Genomic DNA, 16995 nt, shown 5'->3' with positions numbered 1-16995 from the left:
TTAATACTCATGGTTATTAATTTATATTAAATGCTGCTAAAGAACAAGCTTATAATGCTACTGTATATGCACAACCTATTGCAGTTGCATGTAAGTTTTTATTTGGATGGGCAGTGTGCTTTTATTTCAGTATAATTTCTTTCTGTATTTGTGTCTATTTCACTCTAAAAAGGTTTTGTTTTGTGAAAGTCATTCCATTGAAAGTTGTATTTTTATTAGATTTGGGAACATGTTGCTTATAGTCCTAGAAAAGTGAACTGCAACACTGGAAAACGAGGTAATTAATTTGTTGTATTTAAAGGAAGAATCCAAAGACTGAAGTTAATGTGAAAGAAGTTGCTTAATAGAAAGGGAGCAGATGTGTTTCATAGCGGAAAGGTGAAACTTCAGCTGACCTGAATTTAAAATTAGTCTGTTCAGAATAGTTCTCCTACATGTTTTGCAAATTAAAAATTCATCTAGACTTTATCAGGTAGTTGCCAGATGGCTCTAACTACAGGACAAGCCCTGATTGTAAACAGGAGCTTAATTTTAATGCTCTTTGCTTTATGAAGGCTAAGGCTGCGCAGTCAATACATTCTTTGAGTGCAAGCTTGACAAAAATTCTGTAACTGGATCAAAGTTCCTTGTATATGACAGGAATTTGGCAACATTGCATGTAATCTATTATTTGGGAAGACAAAATATTGAAGAACTGGCGAAGGTAAAAAAATAATACCATAAATGCATATGTGAGTGTCCCCACAGAATTCTGCTAAGAACAACACAAACTTGAATGTAAATTTCCCTCCTCAGCCAGGATTGATGTGGGCAGTAACAACAAAGCTGAATTTAAAAACATTTGCAAGTCTCTGGACTGCTAACTTAAGAGATGAATAACTCAGAAAGAGAGCTCTCATGTATGGGTTACAGTTCAAGAACACTGAGGCTGAGAATAACAACTGTGTCTTGACTGTTAGTCAAACAGCGTCTGCTCTACATCAAGAAGCATATAGCTCCAGCAGCATTCAAATTTTATAATGTAACACAGATATTAACATTATGAAATATTACATCACTACATCAGTTGTGAGTTACTGCAAGAGAAGCAGCACTTCTCAGAAAGCCAAGTCACATAAACCAAAGTAAATTGGAGGAGGACAGACAGAGCCCCAGAATGATGTACAACAGGAATACTGCTTACAAGGAGAAGTCTCCTATTCTGTGCCAGGAACATCCTAAACCAAATCAGCTAACTCCATGTAGTACTACCAGGAGTTAGATGTAAACCTTCAGCTTAAATCAAGAGAAAGTTACTCTACTCAGACAAATTAATTCCTGCTTAAATTCTTTTTCACTGGAGATAGAGACTGCCCATGGGGCTACACCAGGGATGAAACAGTCCCACTGGATTACAGCATCAAAGACGCATTATCATGACTGTTGAACAAAGTTATCTTTGCCACAATTTAGCAAGGCTGTTCTAAAGCTGCTTTTAAAAAATGCTATCTGGATCGTAGTCAACATGCACATAATTCCTGAAGGGGACACAATCCCAATGCCATTTCTAAAAAGCAAGAGTACCTAGAACAAAAATAGACACTGAAATAATTGAACTGAAGCTGATGTGTTACCCTTTCAAACGTCTGACTTGTGGTGGCAGATCAGAACTCAAATTAAGAAGTAAAAATGAGTAACATTAGTATGTGGCTTTCCAGTAAACATCGATATGTATGGCAGGGATCAGGCTTATATGAAAAAAAAATTTTCATATATGGGTGTTTGGCAAATTAGTAGCAAACTACACAGCTGTCTGTAAGATAAAACTCTGCTTAGTCAGCCCAAAGAGCTGATTAATATATTAATTAGTTTTATATTTTCCCACAAAAATGTTTTGTTTCAAAGATCTATGCCTGCTTTTTGCATGGCTAAGGAAATCCTTTCATTTCCTGACAATAGTAAAAGAGTTCAAAATTTCATTGTTTATTGACAGGTTGTTTCAACTAAACTTAGCCAGTAAGTAATCATTACAATGCTTTACTCACATTATATATGACAGCTAGATATTTAAGTAGATTATTTTTGTTTATAATCACTATTCCTTTAATAAAAATTGGTAATTAAAGGATAAGACAGGATGTGATCATTTTTAAAAAGCTGTTTTCTCTTTTTGGCATGGTCATACATAATAAAGTACAAATAGCATGGTACTGTTTTTATATACTACTCAATACATAGAAGCACTTCCATATCTTTTAGCAGACTAAAAAAACCTAAAAAATTATGTTTCTTGCTATGATGTTAAAATCTCAGTCCATATATTGCACATAGAGTAATTATAAAGTAAGAATTACCATTTTATTTCAGAAAATTAAGCATTTATCCTTTTTTGCTTCTACCATGTCCACACCATTAGTTAATACAATTAAAAAACATCGTATTATAGATTTTCTTGAAAGATTTTGTGTCTTTTTCCATCTTCCTCCACACATATTTTAATTTTCTTTCTTTATATTTTGGTCTTAACTTTCTCCTTTATGTTTTCTATTTTCTTTCTTCTCCCATCTCTCCTTCCAAAATCTGTACCTTCTAGGTCAAGCAGTATTCACAATGGGGTGTTCCCTAACCCTATTGTAACTCCAAACAGACCTATGTTTGGCTCAAAGCCTCTATCCAGTTGCTTTCACTGTGGCAGTGTTTTCTGTGTAGATTTTCTCTTCAAAGCTAATACATTCAAAAAAATATTTTCTTTTGGTTTCTGAGACAATTCTGAGGGATGCATCTCCTCTTTCTTAAATAAAAGTCTCCAGAGGAAGCTAGGAGGCAAGAAACAGTCCCTTTACCATCAACGAAATTACCTGATGCAGAGTTTTAGCTGTTTTATGATCAGGGCACTGCCTGCAGTTGCTCTTCATTCAGAATAATGAAAAATTCTCAGTTCAGGACATGTGTTTCTTCTTTAGACTATTCCAAAATCTTCCCTATAAACATGGGATTTTTGTTTGGTTGTTTTTTTGTTTTGGCTTTCTTCTGTTTTTATTTTGTTTTGTTGTTTGTGTTGGGGAGATTGGGTTTTTGTTTGGGTTTTTTGGTTGTTTTTTTTCCGAGGGTTTTGTTTTGTTCTTGTTCATTTTTACTTTATTTGCTTATTTATTTACTTCAAACTTTTTTAGCACAAAAAATTTTGATCTCAATACTTTTCCTTATTTCCAAACATGACATTCTAGCGATAAAGACAATAAGACTCTTTATTTTGTGCATATTTTCATGTAATATACTATGTTTTTGTAGATTGTTTCCAGGTTAAACAATGAGCATTCCAAGGTAGCATTATTATCTAATTATCTAAATTGTCTAAATATTATCTACATAATAAACAAGCAGTGCTGAACTACTAAGTATGTCCAAGTCCTGAATTACGTTTTCAAGCACTTATGTAAGTCACACTACTTGTGAAAAGCTTCAAGGCGCACTCTATTCGGATCCTCTGGATGTCTCAGGGCAACTCCATATCGCAGCAGCAGCTCAATATAAGGCGGCCAAAATGACTCATTGATTGTTACATAAGGATCATGTGGTGTGTCCATTAATTTGTTTATCAGAATCTGGAAGACCAAAAGAGTAAAATTCAGGAAATTAATGAAACTGTTAGATTTTTATGTCTTTTAACCAAATTTATATAAATTACTGTCATGTAGGCAATACAAGAAATAAAGGACTACAGAAGAAATATAAGGCCTGTTCAAAGCAGAAGTAAAGCAAACGATTTCCAATTAACTTTATAAAATCTTTTCTCAATGTAAAAATTAGAAGCAGAATCCTCCTTTTATCCAGAATAAGTATAAACTAAATTCCTTATCTAAATACAGAATTAGTTAATGTAGTTAAAAACAAAATTACTTTTGTTGTTCTTTTTCAGTGCACAGAGACCACGTTCATGCTTTCATGATAGTGCTCATGGGGAATAATGCACGCATTCAGATTAATTGATTTCCTTGTATGAGTTAATAATCCAGTTAATACACAAGACTATTGCTCGTTTTGAGGCTACACATTAATTGGTCCTTCTATAACTGCTATGTGTATTTCAGAAATATTCTTCTAGAAGCAGTATAAAATAGACCATGAAATGGACCAATATTTTTGTTAAACATAGTATTTGTCTCTCCTAACATGAGCCACTAAGGTCCATAAAACTTCTCTGAACTAAACATTATAAAGAAGTAAGAGACAACCATTTTCCAGCCTAAATTGAATTGCCACACCTCTTGTAAAAATTTGGGTTTTAATTTGATAGGAATTATAATAGAAAACTGACTTAGATTCTATGGTTTCAGTTGGAACGTACCTTGAAGGTCATCCGGTTCCAACCCCCAGCCATCTCCAGGGACACTTTCCACTAGACCAGGTTGCTCAGAGCCCCATCCAACCTGGCCCTGAACACTTCCAGCAATGGGCCATCCACAGCTTCTCTAAGCAACCTTTTCCAGTGCCTCACCACCCTTACGGTAAAGAATGTCTTATTGACAGCTAATCTAAATCTCTCTTCTTTTAATTTAAAACTATTCCTCCATGCAGAAAGTCATTCTCCCTCTTTTTCTAGGCCCCCTTTTAATACTGGAAGGCTGCACTGAGGTCTCCCTGCAGTCTTCTTGAAGACACAACATTCTTAAGCATTCTAGATTAACTACCTTAATTAAATGCTATATACTGTTATCCAAATAATAAACGCTTTACTATTATTATTATTACCATAATCATCACCATTTATCTTAATAAGAAACACTTCATTATTATCATCACACCTGAGTATTTAAAAATCCATCACCATCATCATTATATTTGAGTATTTAAAAATTCCTCCAATCTCTACATAGTAAAAGCATCTTACCTCTAAAATTTCTCGCAGTGTTATCAGTTCTACAGCAGGCTCTGCAGAAGATTTCTGGAAAGATAACCACCCCCCCAGACAAATTAACCAAACCCCAAACTACTCAGGGAAAATGTTAATTAACAAAGTAAAATAATTACAAAATTATTTGACTGCATAGTACACAACAGATGAAAACTTTTACTTAGATTTAGTTCTGACAAGGTAGAACTAAAAGAAGAAACACAAGGTAGCATTTAAATCCACTGGCTCAAAATCCTATGCTTCAAATGTAATTTTTTAAAATTAATTGTTAAGAGAGATCAATTTAAATTCATCATAATGGCTTTCTAATTTACATAAAACTAAGTACACCACATTTGTAAAGTAGTACAGAACCTTCTATGAACAAGATTTGTTAGGAGAAAAAAAGATTTTTAGGAGATTTAGTATAAATGTTTATAATACAAATTTGACTCAACTCAAGACTTCATAGTGCTTTGGTATTTTTTCACAATTTGACAATTAATACTTATTTGCTTTGAATTCAACTAAAAAAGTTGACCAAGGTTAAAAAATAGAATAATTTAAAATTCTGGTGGAAAAAAAGGGCAATAATAAAATATCACCAGAAAATTACATGTTCTCCTTTGTAGCAAGCAAATCAAGCCATTTGTCTATAAAGTGACAGAGATTTCTTTTGCAGCAATGTCAGTGGATCTGCTTGTCTTTTTGCATGGTAAACCTGATTGTTTAATTTTTCAGTTTTATTCTTTTTCCCCATGCACTTCAATTTCAACAAAATAAAAGAGATAATATACCACTGGCCGCTGCTTTTTCAGCATTGATGTTGAGTATGTCAATTAAAGTCCTAAGTTATAAACAGGTATGCAGCACCCTAGACTAACTCCACTTCTGGAACAGAAGAAGAATACAAGCAAGAAAGAAGAATTTGTGAAAGGCAAGTTCTGTCACTTTTTTCCAGTCACAGTTTGTAATATTCTCACCTGCAGAGAGTCAGAAGTTTCAGTTCCCATGGAGAATCTGCTCCATGGAAACTCTGCAAACCCTGGAGCTATGGCCCTAATAAGCTCTATCTATGTGCCTTTATCTTGATAACTGGCTGAGGAAATAGAATGTACACCAACTATCTGCAAAAAGTTACAGAGAGCAAACATGAAGATACTTTACAGACTCTGATGTTTTATTTCCCTGGTCAAAATTACTACTAGTACAAGAATTACCTCTAATCAATTAATGCTTGTTAAGTCACTTTAAGCAGGATGCTCAGCATTTAATTATTTAGCCTGAATGGCACCTTCTTCACCCTTCCAATCAGACAGATTTGCATAAAGAGTATTCCTAAATCTCTGACTTTTCATACTCTCATCTTGAAAAAAAAAGTGTTTTTATCCTAGATTTAAAATGCAAGATAATTGTTACTGCAGTCACTACCTACATTAAAGGTGCTGGGCTACAGCAGCAGAAGCTAGCCTGAGCTGCTGTGACCCAGTCTTCACTCCCACTCCCAATCCCAGATGCATGTGCCAGGTGAAAGGAGGTGGAACCAGACCAGTGAGACTTGGAGCAGTTCAAATTCCACTGCAGCCATGTCCTACACACGTCAGCCCTGCACATTTGCCCTCACACAAACTACTGTGAGCAAAGATGCTTCCACCTAGTGAAGCAAAATTACTGATGCACAGAGTTAAGAGTTCCGTGCTACCAGACTGTGGAACCAAGTTGGTAATAGAGGTGAATAATGTGTTCTCCTGAATCAACATAGCAGCAAATTTCATTGCCTGTGATTACGGTTTGTATTTCTGACACTCAATAAAATGATGTGCAGGCAAAAATGGCTGGCTGTCCTGCCTTCACAGTTAATCACTTAAGATGCAGATTACACAGGACCTGTAGTTAAGCTAAGTGATCCGAGTCAAAAGATACAGAAAAGCTGTGAACTCACAAAGAGTGAAAGGAAAGAAAAATACTTGTCAGAAAACAAACTGTGCTTAAGAGTTCAGGAAATGCATAAATATAATTTAAGCTAAGGAAAGATAAAACCTTGTGTTGAAATTAATCAGAATTTTTTTTTTTGTATAAGTGACTGGCGACAGCCAACGTGGCTTCATTAAAGACCAACTGCACCAAACAAATTTAGTGGCCTTCTACAACAGAATTACAGTGTTTATAGAAAAGGGAAGAGCAACTGATGTCATCTACCTGGTCTTGACACTGTCCCACAACATCCTTGTTTCTAAATTGAGAAACTGAGAGCAAAATCTGTCATATTTACTAACAGCAGCAAATGAAGGCATCAGGATGCAGAAAAATTAAGATTCAACAAAATAAGATTTGAAAATGGACATCATGTCTTGACATCTCCATTTGGCATTTTTATGTGGAAAATATGTCTTGTGTACAAAACCAAGTTTCTGGTTTTTTTTTTTTTAATTAAAAGATCAGGATTCATTACTTGCAAATGACAAAAATACAAGGTTGTAATTAGCTGCTTTGGTGATGGGTGTGAGATAGTAGTTTTGTTTATAATATTGTTTCCTAGCAGGTTGCAAAAAAGAATCCAAGTGAAAACAAATACAGAAAATTGGTATTACTAGGATAAGCTAGGGAACTGAAAAATGCTATCTTACAGGAGAACATAAAAGCATTGCTAGTTCAATTAGCAAACCAAACAAAGACAGGGTATAAGAAAGAGAGGCTGCCTATAAACATATCAGGAAGAATAAACACAAAAAAGAAACAGAGCTATTTCTAAGGAAAATTCCAATGTAAGGATACCAATGGATCTGTGTTGGACATGGACAAATTTAGACTGGAAGCCGTAAGACAGTTTCTAACCAGAGTACTGAGGCACTAGAAGAAAAAACACAGTAGAACCAGTAGTAAAAAAAATTATTTGTTCTAAAATGGAGCTCAGTGATAATGTTGAAGAAATTCTATTATGTGGTTATCTGAAATAAGAGGTAACTGGATTAAAGAAATTGTTTCTACTCCTGTAATGTTAAATGTGCCTGAAATCAAAATCAAGACCTGCCTTTTTTCATAGCTTTTCTTTTTCTATCAAATAGTAAGGGTAATAGTTTTATTTTTACTGCACACTTTGAATTTATTATGCAAAATACTCCGTGGCTGCCTATTTTCTCTGAAGTTTTAAGATAATTTTTGACCCAGTTTGCCTGAACAAAATCTGATGGTTAACATTCCAAACTACTCTGTAATTATAAACACTTTTCCTTACTGTTCCAAAAACATTGTTAGACAATTAAAATTTGCTTTGCCAAGGAAAATAGGAATCTACTTGCCCAGTCAAGTAAAAAAGAAAATGAGTCAATTTGGACTGAACCCCTCACCATTTCCAAATTTGGCATAGCTTGTAGTTCAGCAAGAAATACAATACATTGCTATGCATCTTAGTGGGTAAAGGATATATGCATTAAGAAAAGAAAGAAAATATCCAGCTGGAAGCAGCCTTAAATAATATGAAACAACCTGAAAAATACAAATTAAACCTAGAGGTTTATTTTAAGGTGCGAGAACTATGATTATTTCAACATACAACTGCAGATTTGATGCTAGTGACTTTAAACAGGTATTACAGCTAATTAAATATAAAGTGAACATTTCAAATTTAATAGGTAAATAATAGTCTTACCTTTTTTTTAGTATTTTCACCTTTCTCTGGAAGGGGAAAATGTTCATCCAAGAACTCACTCAAAGCACTCAAGAGTTCTTTCTTATAGATGTTTAATTTCAACCTTTTATTTTTCAGTTCATCAAATTCTTTTGTTTTCAGACTAATAGTAAAAACATAGCAACAGAACATGGAATCAAAAGAAGTAATGAAAAAGTCCTCATTAGTTAAAAACACCCTTATTATCTATTGTTATACATTCAACATCTTTAATCACAGGATACAGTAACATTATTTCCATGTTTCAAATATGGATTACTGAGCAATTATTTGATCTATTAACCAAAACAAGGAATCTATTTTAAGAGTTCACTTGCTCATTTGCTCCTCTGATATTTAAATTCTTCACTATATAACTCAAAAATGTAGAAATACCTTTGTGTGGAAAGTTGTTCCGCTTGGGTTTTCATCTCTTCTTCAATTTTAGTAAAAGTATCTAGCAGCTCCTTCTGTTCCTCATACCACTGCTGTTCTCTTTGAAACATGAACAGGAAATGGCAGATAAAAAGTTTCAAAAGAAAAGAAGTTTACAGCATTCCTAAATCCAAATTACTGTATTACCTTTTCAGCTCTTCATCCAGCTGTTTATTCTTTGATCGAACTGCTGACAGCACCATTTCAAGATCATTTTTTACTTTCTCCAACTATTAAAAAAATAAAAAAATATAAAATACTGTGTGTAGACAGCCCAGTCTATAGTATTTGCTCTATGTAAGGCTACATCTGTAAATCTGATAGAGAGGGACAAGATCATCGTCAATTTCTTAATAAATATTAAAATCCAATTTAAAATGCAGGGGGCTATTCAAAATGTTAGTGACCAGTTGGTCAATAATGTCTTCTTGAAGCTTACAGAGCTTAATAAAATATTTAATTTTACCTGAAGCAGATTATGGAGCACACAAATGAACTGCTCAGTTGACGAATGACAGAGGAGAAAATGTCTACAGCACTAGGGCTCCATTGTCTAAATCATTGCAGCTGCTGCAAGAATGAATCCATGCCAATTGCACCAACATAAAATGTACAGAAAACAAAGATGCTGCAAAGAAAGACTAACTGCATCTGTGAATTAAATGATCTTCAGTGCTATAGACCTATCTGGGACAGGAAATACAGAGAAATAAAACTACTGCAGTCAGAAGCTATAGGCATTGATGAATCTAGGAAAGAGTGGACTCTCAGTGGGCAGCAATTCATTACAGAATCACAGAATGGTAAGGTTGTGTTGACGAATACATTCCGTGCACGTAGCTCAGGGTGCAACTGCAGTGGGAGCTGCAAGTTCAGCTCTGGGTGGGGAGAGCCCCAGACAAGAGGCATGAACTGCCAGCTCTGCAGAACAAAGGGCCCAGGGACCTGTGGCCTTGCCAGGTGAGGGGATGTTGAGACATGGCAGGAGATGATGACACCAGGACCTTCCTGCATTTACATTGTGAGGGTATAAAAGCCCAGGAGTTTGTTTGTTTTGGGTCCCTCCTTGGAGGCAACCAGCTCAAGCTGTTATTTTGTTATGCCATGATTAAATTATTTTAAGGATCGGGATACATGAGACTAAGGGAAGAATGAAACCTGGGGTTGAGTCGGTAAGGAAATCTGATCTGGTTGCATGAGTGTGGGGTGTGTAGCTGCAACCGGGCTTGGTGACTGATACAGTAGCTCCTGGATTGCTGGATGCGGAAGTTTCCTTAACCATTGTGAGAGAGCACAGTGCATCATCTGACCCAACCTCCCCACTCCAGCAGTCTCATCCAAGAGCACATGGCACAGGCTGCATCCAGGCAGTCCTTGAACAACTCTAGTGAGGGAGACTCCACACCCTCTCTGGGCAAGCTGCTCCAGTGCACAGCGGAGAAGCTCTTCCTTATGCTCTTGTTCATCCCATTGCCTCTTGACCTACTGCTCAGCATCACCAAGAAGAGCCTGGCTCCATCCTCTTCAGATACTTGCATAAATTGATGAGGTCCCGTTAGTGCACTGTGTTCTTCTACAAAATAATGTTTCTAATGGTTTATGCTTTTTCTAACGTAAACCCATAATTTGGATGTAATTTTTTCAGCTTCCACACAAAATAGGAGCACTTGAGCATTTATTTAAAAGAAATACAAATTCTGAAAATATGCTACTGAAGCAAATATGCTCTATACATATATCTTAAAAAAACTGGAATCCCCAAATATCAGACCAACATGCCATAGCTCTCCAGGCAAATCAAAGTGTGTAACCTAACAACTTTTTGACTCCTAACAGCAGTTGAGTTCCCTGTTGTGAATGATACTAGAAGGCATCAGACACAGGAATATTCTCAAGTCATATAGCATTCCTATGTCACATCAATATAGTGTAATGTTACCTGCAAGACATTCTTGATTTGCTCGCTCTTCCAGTGGAGGAACTCAACAAATTATTGCCCTAGAACTCACATCTAAGATAACTGACTCTTCTATGTAACACGTGATAGTACATAATTTTTTATTAAGTATGAAATGCAACATATTGTAACTTTTTTTTGGCAAAAATACACACAAGTATCTTAAAGGCAGGTGTCAGAGGACAAGGTTAGACTCTTTTCAGTGGTGCTAAGTGACAGAACAAGGAGCAACAGGCATAAAGTGAAATACAGGAAGTTCCAGCCGAAAATTACAAAAAACTGCTTTACTGGAAGGTGGCTGAGTATTGGAACACACTGCCCAGAGAGGCTGTGGAGTCTCCTTCTTTGAAGCTATTCGCAATCCTTGAGGCACTTCACAATCTTGACACAATCCTGTGAGGCACTTAGGGGCAGGGTTTAGTGGTGGATTTGGATGGCTGGACTTGATGATCTCAGAGGTCTTTTCCAAACTAAACTATTCTATGCTTCTATCTTCAGAGGTCCATTCCAACTCCAGACATTCTGTGACAAATTCCACTTAGCAATTAAAATTCAGCCACAGATTATCTTGAAACACACAATTCTGAGTGGATCTTCTTGCCCAACCACTTGTGCAGTATTAAATGACAGTAATCTTGAATAGTACAGTGTGTAGGCTTCCACCCTAGAAATGGGCCTTGCTGTTTGATGCCAAAGATGACGGCTAAATCTTTGCAAGGGATGGTCCTTGGCATGAGATCTGTCTCCTGGTGGCACACAGTACAGTGAGACTCAAATTCTGATTGAGGCATTGGAGCATTAGTGTAGCAGGGATGTAGATTATCACACCATTTTCATTGCATGCAGATGAGTTTGTTGAGCTACTGTGATTAGATGGTGTGTCGAGGCAAAATACTGTTTATTGTGCATTACTCGCTGACTTGTGCAATAAGTCAGTTTAAAACCTCACTCATTACAACTAGGAAATTTTAGTAGTTATACCACAGGGGGAAACATCAATGAAACATCATTGAAACATCAATGGTTGAAGGAAAATACACAGTATCTTAGCAGCAGTCCACCCTACGACCAGTCACAGGAAAATGCAGCAATTTTACATACTGTTTAATCTTTTTCCAAACAAAAGTTTATTATCTCTTACAAACAAAACAACTTACCTCTTCTTTTCCTAATTCTAACAGTACATCTGGATTGGTAGCAATTGCTGAAAAATAAAATTAATTGGTTATTTTTTGCATTGGATGATAAAGATTTATTGATACTGAAAAGCAGCCAGGCTAGAGAGAAACTTGTGTACCTTCTAAAATCGGTTTGGCTGTTAGCAGCAGTTCAACCATCTTTTGTGGTGTCCTGCTATGATTATTCAGCAAGTTAAATCAGACTGAAAAAAGTGTAGTGTTAATGCTTCTGTGTCATTTTTTATACCTGAACTAGCTATAAGTACATTGGTGCAGGTACATAATGAGCGAACATCACATTTCAAGACAACTGAGCCTGACTTTTTCAGCAGAGATAATTCAATCAACATCACCAATTAGGGGAATCAAATTCTTCCAGTGTTCCTTGTTAAACAGCCTCCCAAATGCCACATCAGGACTATAAAACCTAGTTGAAGTAACTTCAGAAGCATGTACCATCCTTACTGTTCACAAGAACAGCTATATACAGGGAGATGAAAGGCCCAACAAGGCCAATAATCCTAACTCCAACCCTGAGCAACAGCAATGCTTAAGGGAAAGCATGGTCCAGTTCAACAACACACAGATGTTTCCCCAGAATACTTCTGCAAAATGCGGTGATTTATGACTCGTGCATTTTTAGAATAAAAATTGAATTCTTGTGTCTTAACAGCATACAACAGACTCCAGTCAATTCCCAGATCCACGTCAACTTATAGCTTCTGCATAAACATAGGACTTTTTGGATCTAATTCAATACATTACAGGAGAAATGAAAGCTATTGTAACAGATTTAAATCTTGATGTGACAGAGATATTTTTTGTGCAAGTTTGGGTTCAAAATCTCTAATCTTACAAATAATTATTTAAACAAAAATTTTTCTTTAACAAAAAGGAAACCCTTAACACTCTCATGAGAGCATTAAGTATCTCCTAAATACACACAGTTAAGAAATTTAGAAAAGTACCTTCTTTAGTAATGTTATAGTACTTACCTCAACACATTTTAAGAAGCTTTAGATTAGTAGTTTTAAAAACACTGCTTGTTCTCAGATGAAAATTGGAAAAACTATTGAGATTAAATTGCATTAAATTAAATGCTCCAGTGAAATTTCTTTTACTTAGAGAATTACTGTTTCTAAATCTTGACACAAAATTTGAATACTGTGCGCTCAAATTAAGAGCTGTGGGAGCTGCTCAAATTAATAGCTAGTGGTCTGTGCTATTATTAGAGTAAGATTTCTTTAATTACATTAATATCCTACCGACACATGAAAAAATTAATTAGTGCACTTTTATTCACATTCACTGGCATATTTGAAGAAACCCATACAATTCTTCCCCCTGCGACTTCCTGCTGACATGATCAATATAAGCCCTCCCTTACCAATTATTTTCAATTTCGAAAATTGCCTTTCAACACTTCTTTATTTCTAGATACCTAATCTGGAGTTCATGCTTCCCACTCAATGTTCATATTGTGTGAGTATCAGAATAGAAAGCCCATCTTCCGGGGAAAGAAATCACTAATCGTAATTTAGTGAAGGAACAATGCAGATCTGGAACACTGGGACAACACACTTATGCCAGTTGCTGCTGTAAATTCACTGGTTGCTCAATCCACTATCAGTTAAATCTTTTTTCAGCCATAGAATCACTACACTTGCAAAAATAAAATGTCAGATAGAATTGCCTCGTGATACACAGTACAATTACTAAGCAAAATACTACCAGATGCTAGGAATGTAAAAGCAACTACTATGCACATGTTTATATAGAAACTTGTATTAAAATAGAACAAAAAGGTATTTGGCAGAATATTGTTATTTTGCAAAGAAAAACAGAAATTATGCAGAGACCACAATTGTTTTAAATGGTTTAAAAAATAGTTGTTTTTTACTTCCTTATTTTGCAAAAGTAGAAGCTAAATTCTATTTTTATAAGCCAAATAAAGTTTTAATTCAGCTGATCTAGCAGATCTAGAGCTACATAAATAATACCAGAAATTGAGGAAGAAAAGGAGACTACAGTAAAAGCTTTGCAAAAATACAATTTGCATTGTGAATTCAAGTCTGTTTGCCAATACTGTGCTCAAAAAAATGTAGAACTGCCAAGTTAAAACCTCTGAAAATAAAGTTTAAGATTGAAATGCTGACAAGCCCTCATTTACAGGAAACCAACTGGCCACTCTAAAAGCAGAAACCAAAGTAACAAGACAGCCTAACATTCATGCTCTGTTAGTAAATTATATGAAATCAGTATTTCTGCTATTTCTATTTAGATAAAATCAGACAATGTTTTCAATTATGTAATTCCTCTTCAAAACAAATAGTAAGTAGAAAGAAGCCAAGACAGAGAAGTGAGCAAAGTGGACTCCTCATTTTCTTACAAGCACCATAACTATTCATATTCTTAGTAACAACTTCTTTTTCTTCCACTGGAAAGGCAGCCAAAATAGGCAGAGATTCAGCTGCGAAGTATTAATTATAAACAAATAATTTCTCTATTACAAAATTAAGTTTCCTAAAAAGAAATATTATCATCTGGGAAGAGGTAAGAATGGTTGAACAAAGCAAGCCAGCCAGCCAAAAAAATAGGCCAAGGATACTTTTAAGCCAATAGCTTTAAGTTTAATATACATGTTTTAGTAAGAAAATCTAACAGCCTCAAGTATTTTACCCAGATAAAAAATAAGTGCTTTCAATTAATTTGCTTTAAGCCAGCAGCTTATTCATGAACAGCAGCCAGGAACCAGTATGTCCCAAATTCATTCAATGACATGCCTTTGGTCTACATACCTCAGAAGCATTTGAGGCAGACAGTTCTTGTAGTGAGGCTTACAACACTGAACTATGAGTTTATTCTAATAGAGCAACAGTATCTATTTATAAGAAAGAATTTTTTTTTTCCCCAGCTTCTCTTATTTGATGATAATATGCAGCAAGTACACAGACTTTGAAAGAAGCTGGAGAACCCCCTCTAATGTTGATCTAAAAAGGCATTTCCATTTGGCTAAATGACAAAACATTGGAAATCACCATGTGCTGTCTAAAACATTCCTATAATTTTGCAAATACTATAAAACCAAGCCTCTACTGGCATAAAAATACTTAAATGACTCAATATATTAATTTAAAGATTAGCTAAAAGTTTTACTGGATTGACAGGTGCTAACAGGTCCTTGAAAGGAGACATAACCATGAGTGCTACCAGAATACTAATGATGGTGTAGTGTTAACTGTTCTACGAATCTCCAAATAAGACATCCGAAAACAAAGATTACTTTACTCACACTTAGATCCTGAATGTTTTTATTCCATTTCTAGCCACATCAGCCTTGCAAGACAGTGAAATCAGTCAGCACTCATGCTTATGTACAAAGAGATTTCTGAAGAACTGAGGAATTTACACCTTTTGATTAATAATGCCTAACAAATATAAGAACTACCACTAGTCTCAGTGGTTTGTGCTTCTTACTATCAGTAAGTGTTCTGGATTCCTGGGTTGTGTAAATAAAATTCTAGTGCCTTTTACCACTTTTATATTGATCTGAAATCTGCAACCCCTGTTAATTCAAACTAGGTATTCTACTACAGTGTAACGGGCTTAGCACTATAGGTCTACTTCAAAGTTTCAACTATTACATCATGATACATGACACTTTTGAAAAGTATTAATAAAAAAATAATCAGAGAATGTATGGTTAAAAATACATCTAGGCAAATTCTTGTAAGATTATTAGCAATACTTGTGAAGATAAAAAATGTATCACCTTCTTAAAAGACAAAATTATTTGCTAAAGTAGTTCTGTTCTAAAAAGGAAATAAAAATGAAAGATGGAGAAAAAACAATCACACAAAAAAGAGTATGAAGGAGGGTAACAGCATAATGAACTTTTCTTATTTGGTTAGGAGATCTGCTAATAGCTATTTGTCCATTTAACTGACTGATGGATGGTGGTATGAATCATGCATTTATTTGTGCAGAATTTTAAGATTAAGTTATAGTAGAATTCACTTTTAATTCCAAGTCAACTTAGAACTGAAGTGCAAAAATAATGAAGAAATGAAACATGCATGCAATTTTTTTTCAGTAACATGAAATTTAGTTTAAGTAGGTATAGAATGAAAATACAATCAGATACTCAATACACTCACAGCCTAGATGAAAGAAACTTTACGGAAGTTTATATAAGCATTCTTTACAGGGAAATAGTTACTTACTTTCAGGATTTTTTGCTTGCCACTGCTCATAATCTGCTGTTAAAGCTTTCCATTGCAGGATTAACAAGGAAAGCTGTGTAAAAAGAAAAGAAATGCCTCTTGAAGTGTGTGGAGTTGCACTGACGTAAAATGAGGTAGAACGGAATAGAAAATGAGTTATAAAGTTGATCCAGCAGAAAACAAAAGAGCATGCATTAAAATAGAACACTAATTCCTTCAAAGTATTTTACAATCACCCGCAGGGATCAAGAAATGTTTCTATTAGTTTTTCAAAAGGGGAAAATGAGAAGTCAGAGTCGGCAGAGTTGAAAAGGTCCTTCAGAGGAAGGTTCATATAGGTAAAAAGATGTTTTCTGATGTCCTCTGTGAACCTCCCCTCACTTCTCTTTGAACCATTCCCACACATAATACCCCTGGGTACGAGGGAGCAGATACTCGCATCTCCCTCTCCACTTCCCTGAGGAAGCTATAGAGAGGAATCAGGTCACCCCAATCTCCTTCTCTCCAAACCAGAGAAGCCCAAAGTCCTCAGCAGTTCCTCACAGGACATGCCTTCCAGCCCTCTCACCAGCTTTGTTGCCCTCCTCTGGATGTACTCCAGCACCTTCACAACCTTCTTAAACTGTGGGACCCAGAGCTGCACTGAGCACTGCAGGTGAGGC

At 35.5% G+C, this 16995-nt stretch overlaps 1 protein-coding gene across 1 annotated transcript in view; it reads right to left on the bottom strand.

The window, feature by feature from the left end:
* Positions 1-3209: 3209 nt before the first annotated feature.
* The window catches only part of CENPK (centromere protein K), a 24070-nt gene continuing 10284 nt past the window's right edge, over positions 3210-16995 (bottom strand). The window contains exons 5-11 of the mRNA XM_085043455.1: positions 16334-16406; positions 12090-12136; positions 9123-9205; positions 8937-9035; positions 8523-8664; positions 4871-4924; positions 3210-3584 (exon numbers count right to left, since the gene is read on the bottom strand). Of these exons, the coding sequence (XP_084899581.1) occupies positions 3426-3584; positions 4871-4924; positions 8523-8664; positions 8937-9035; positions 9123-9205; positions 12090-12136; positions 16334-16406 (657 nt within the window). The 3' untranslated portion in view covers positions 3210-3425. The remainder of the gene's footprint in view (positions 3585-4870; positions 4925-8522; positions 8665-8936; positions 9036-9122; positions 9206-12089; positions 12137-16333; positions 16407-16995) is intronic.

The sequence above is a fragment of the Lichenostomus cassidix genome, chromosome Z, assembly GCF_008360975.1.
Source record: "Lichenostomus cassidix isolate B80296 chromosome Z, HeHo_3.0, whole genome shotgun sequence".
Lineage (NCBI taxonomy): Eukaryota > Metazoa > Chordata > Aves > Passeriformes > Meliphagidae > Lichenostomus > Lichenostomus cassidix.
Note: the sequence above shows the minus strand (reverse complement) of the source record. Positions and strands in the feature narration are given on the sequence as shown.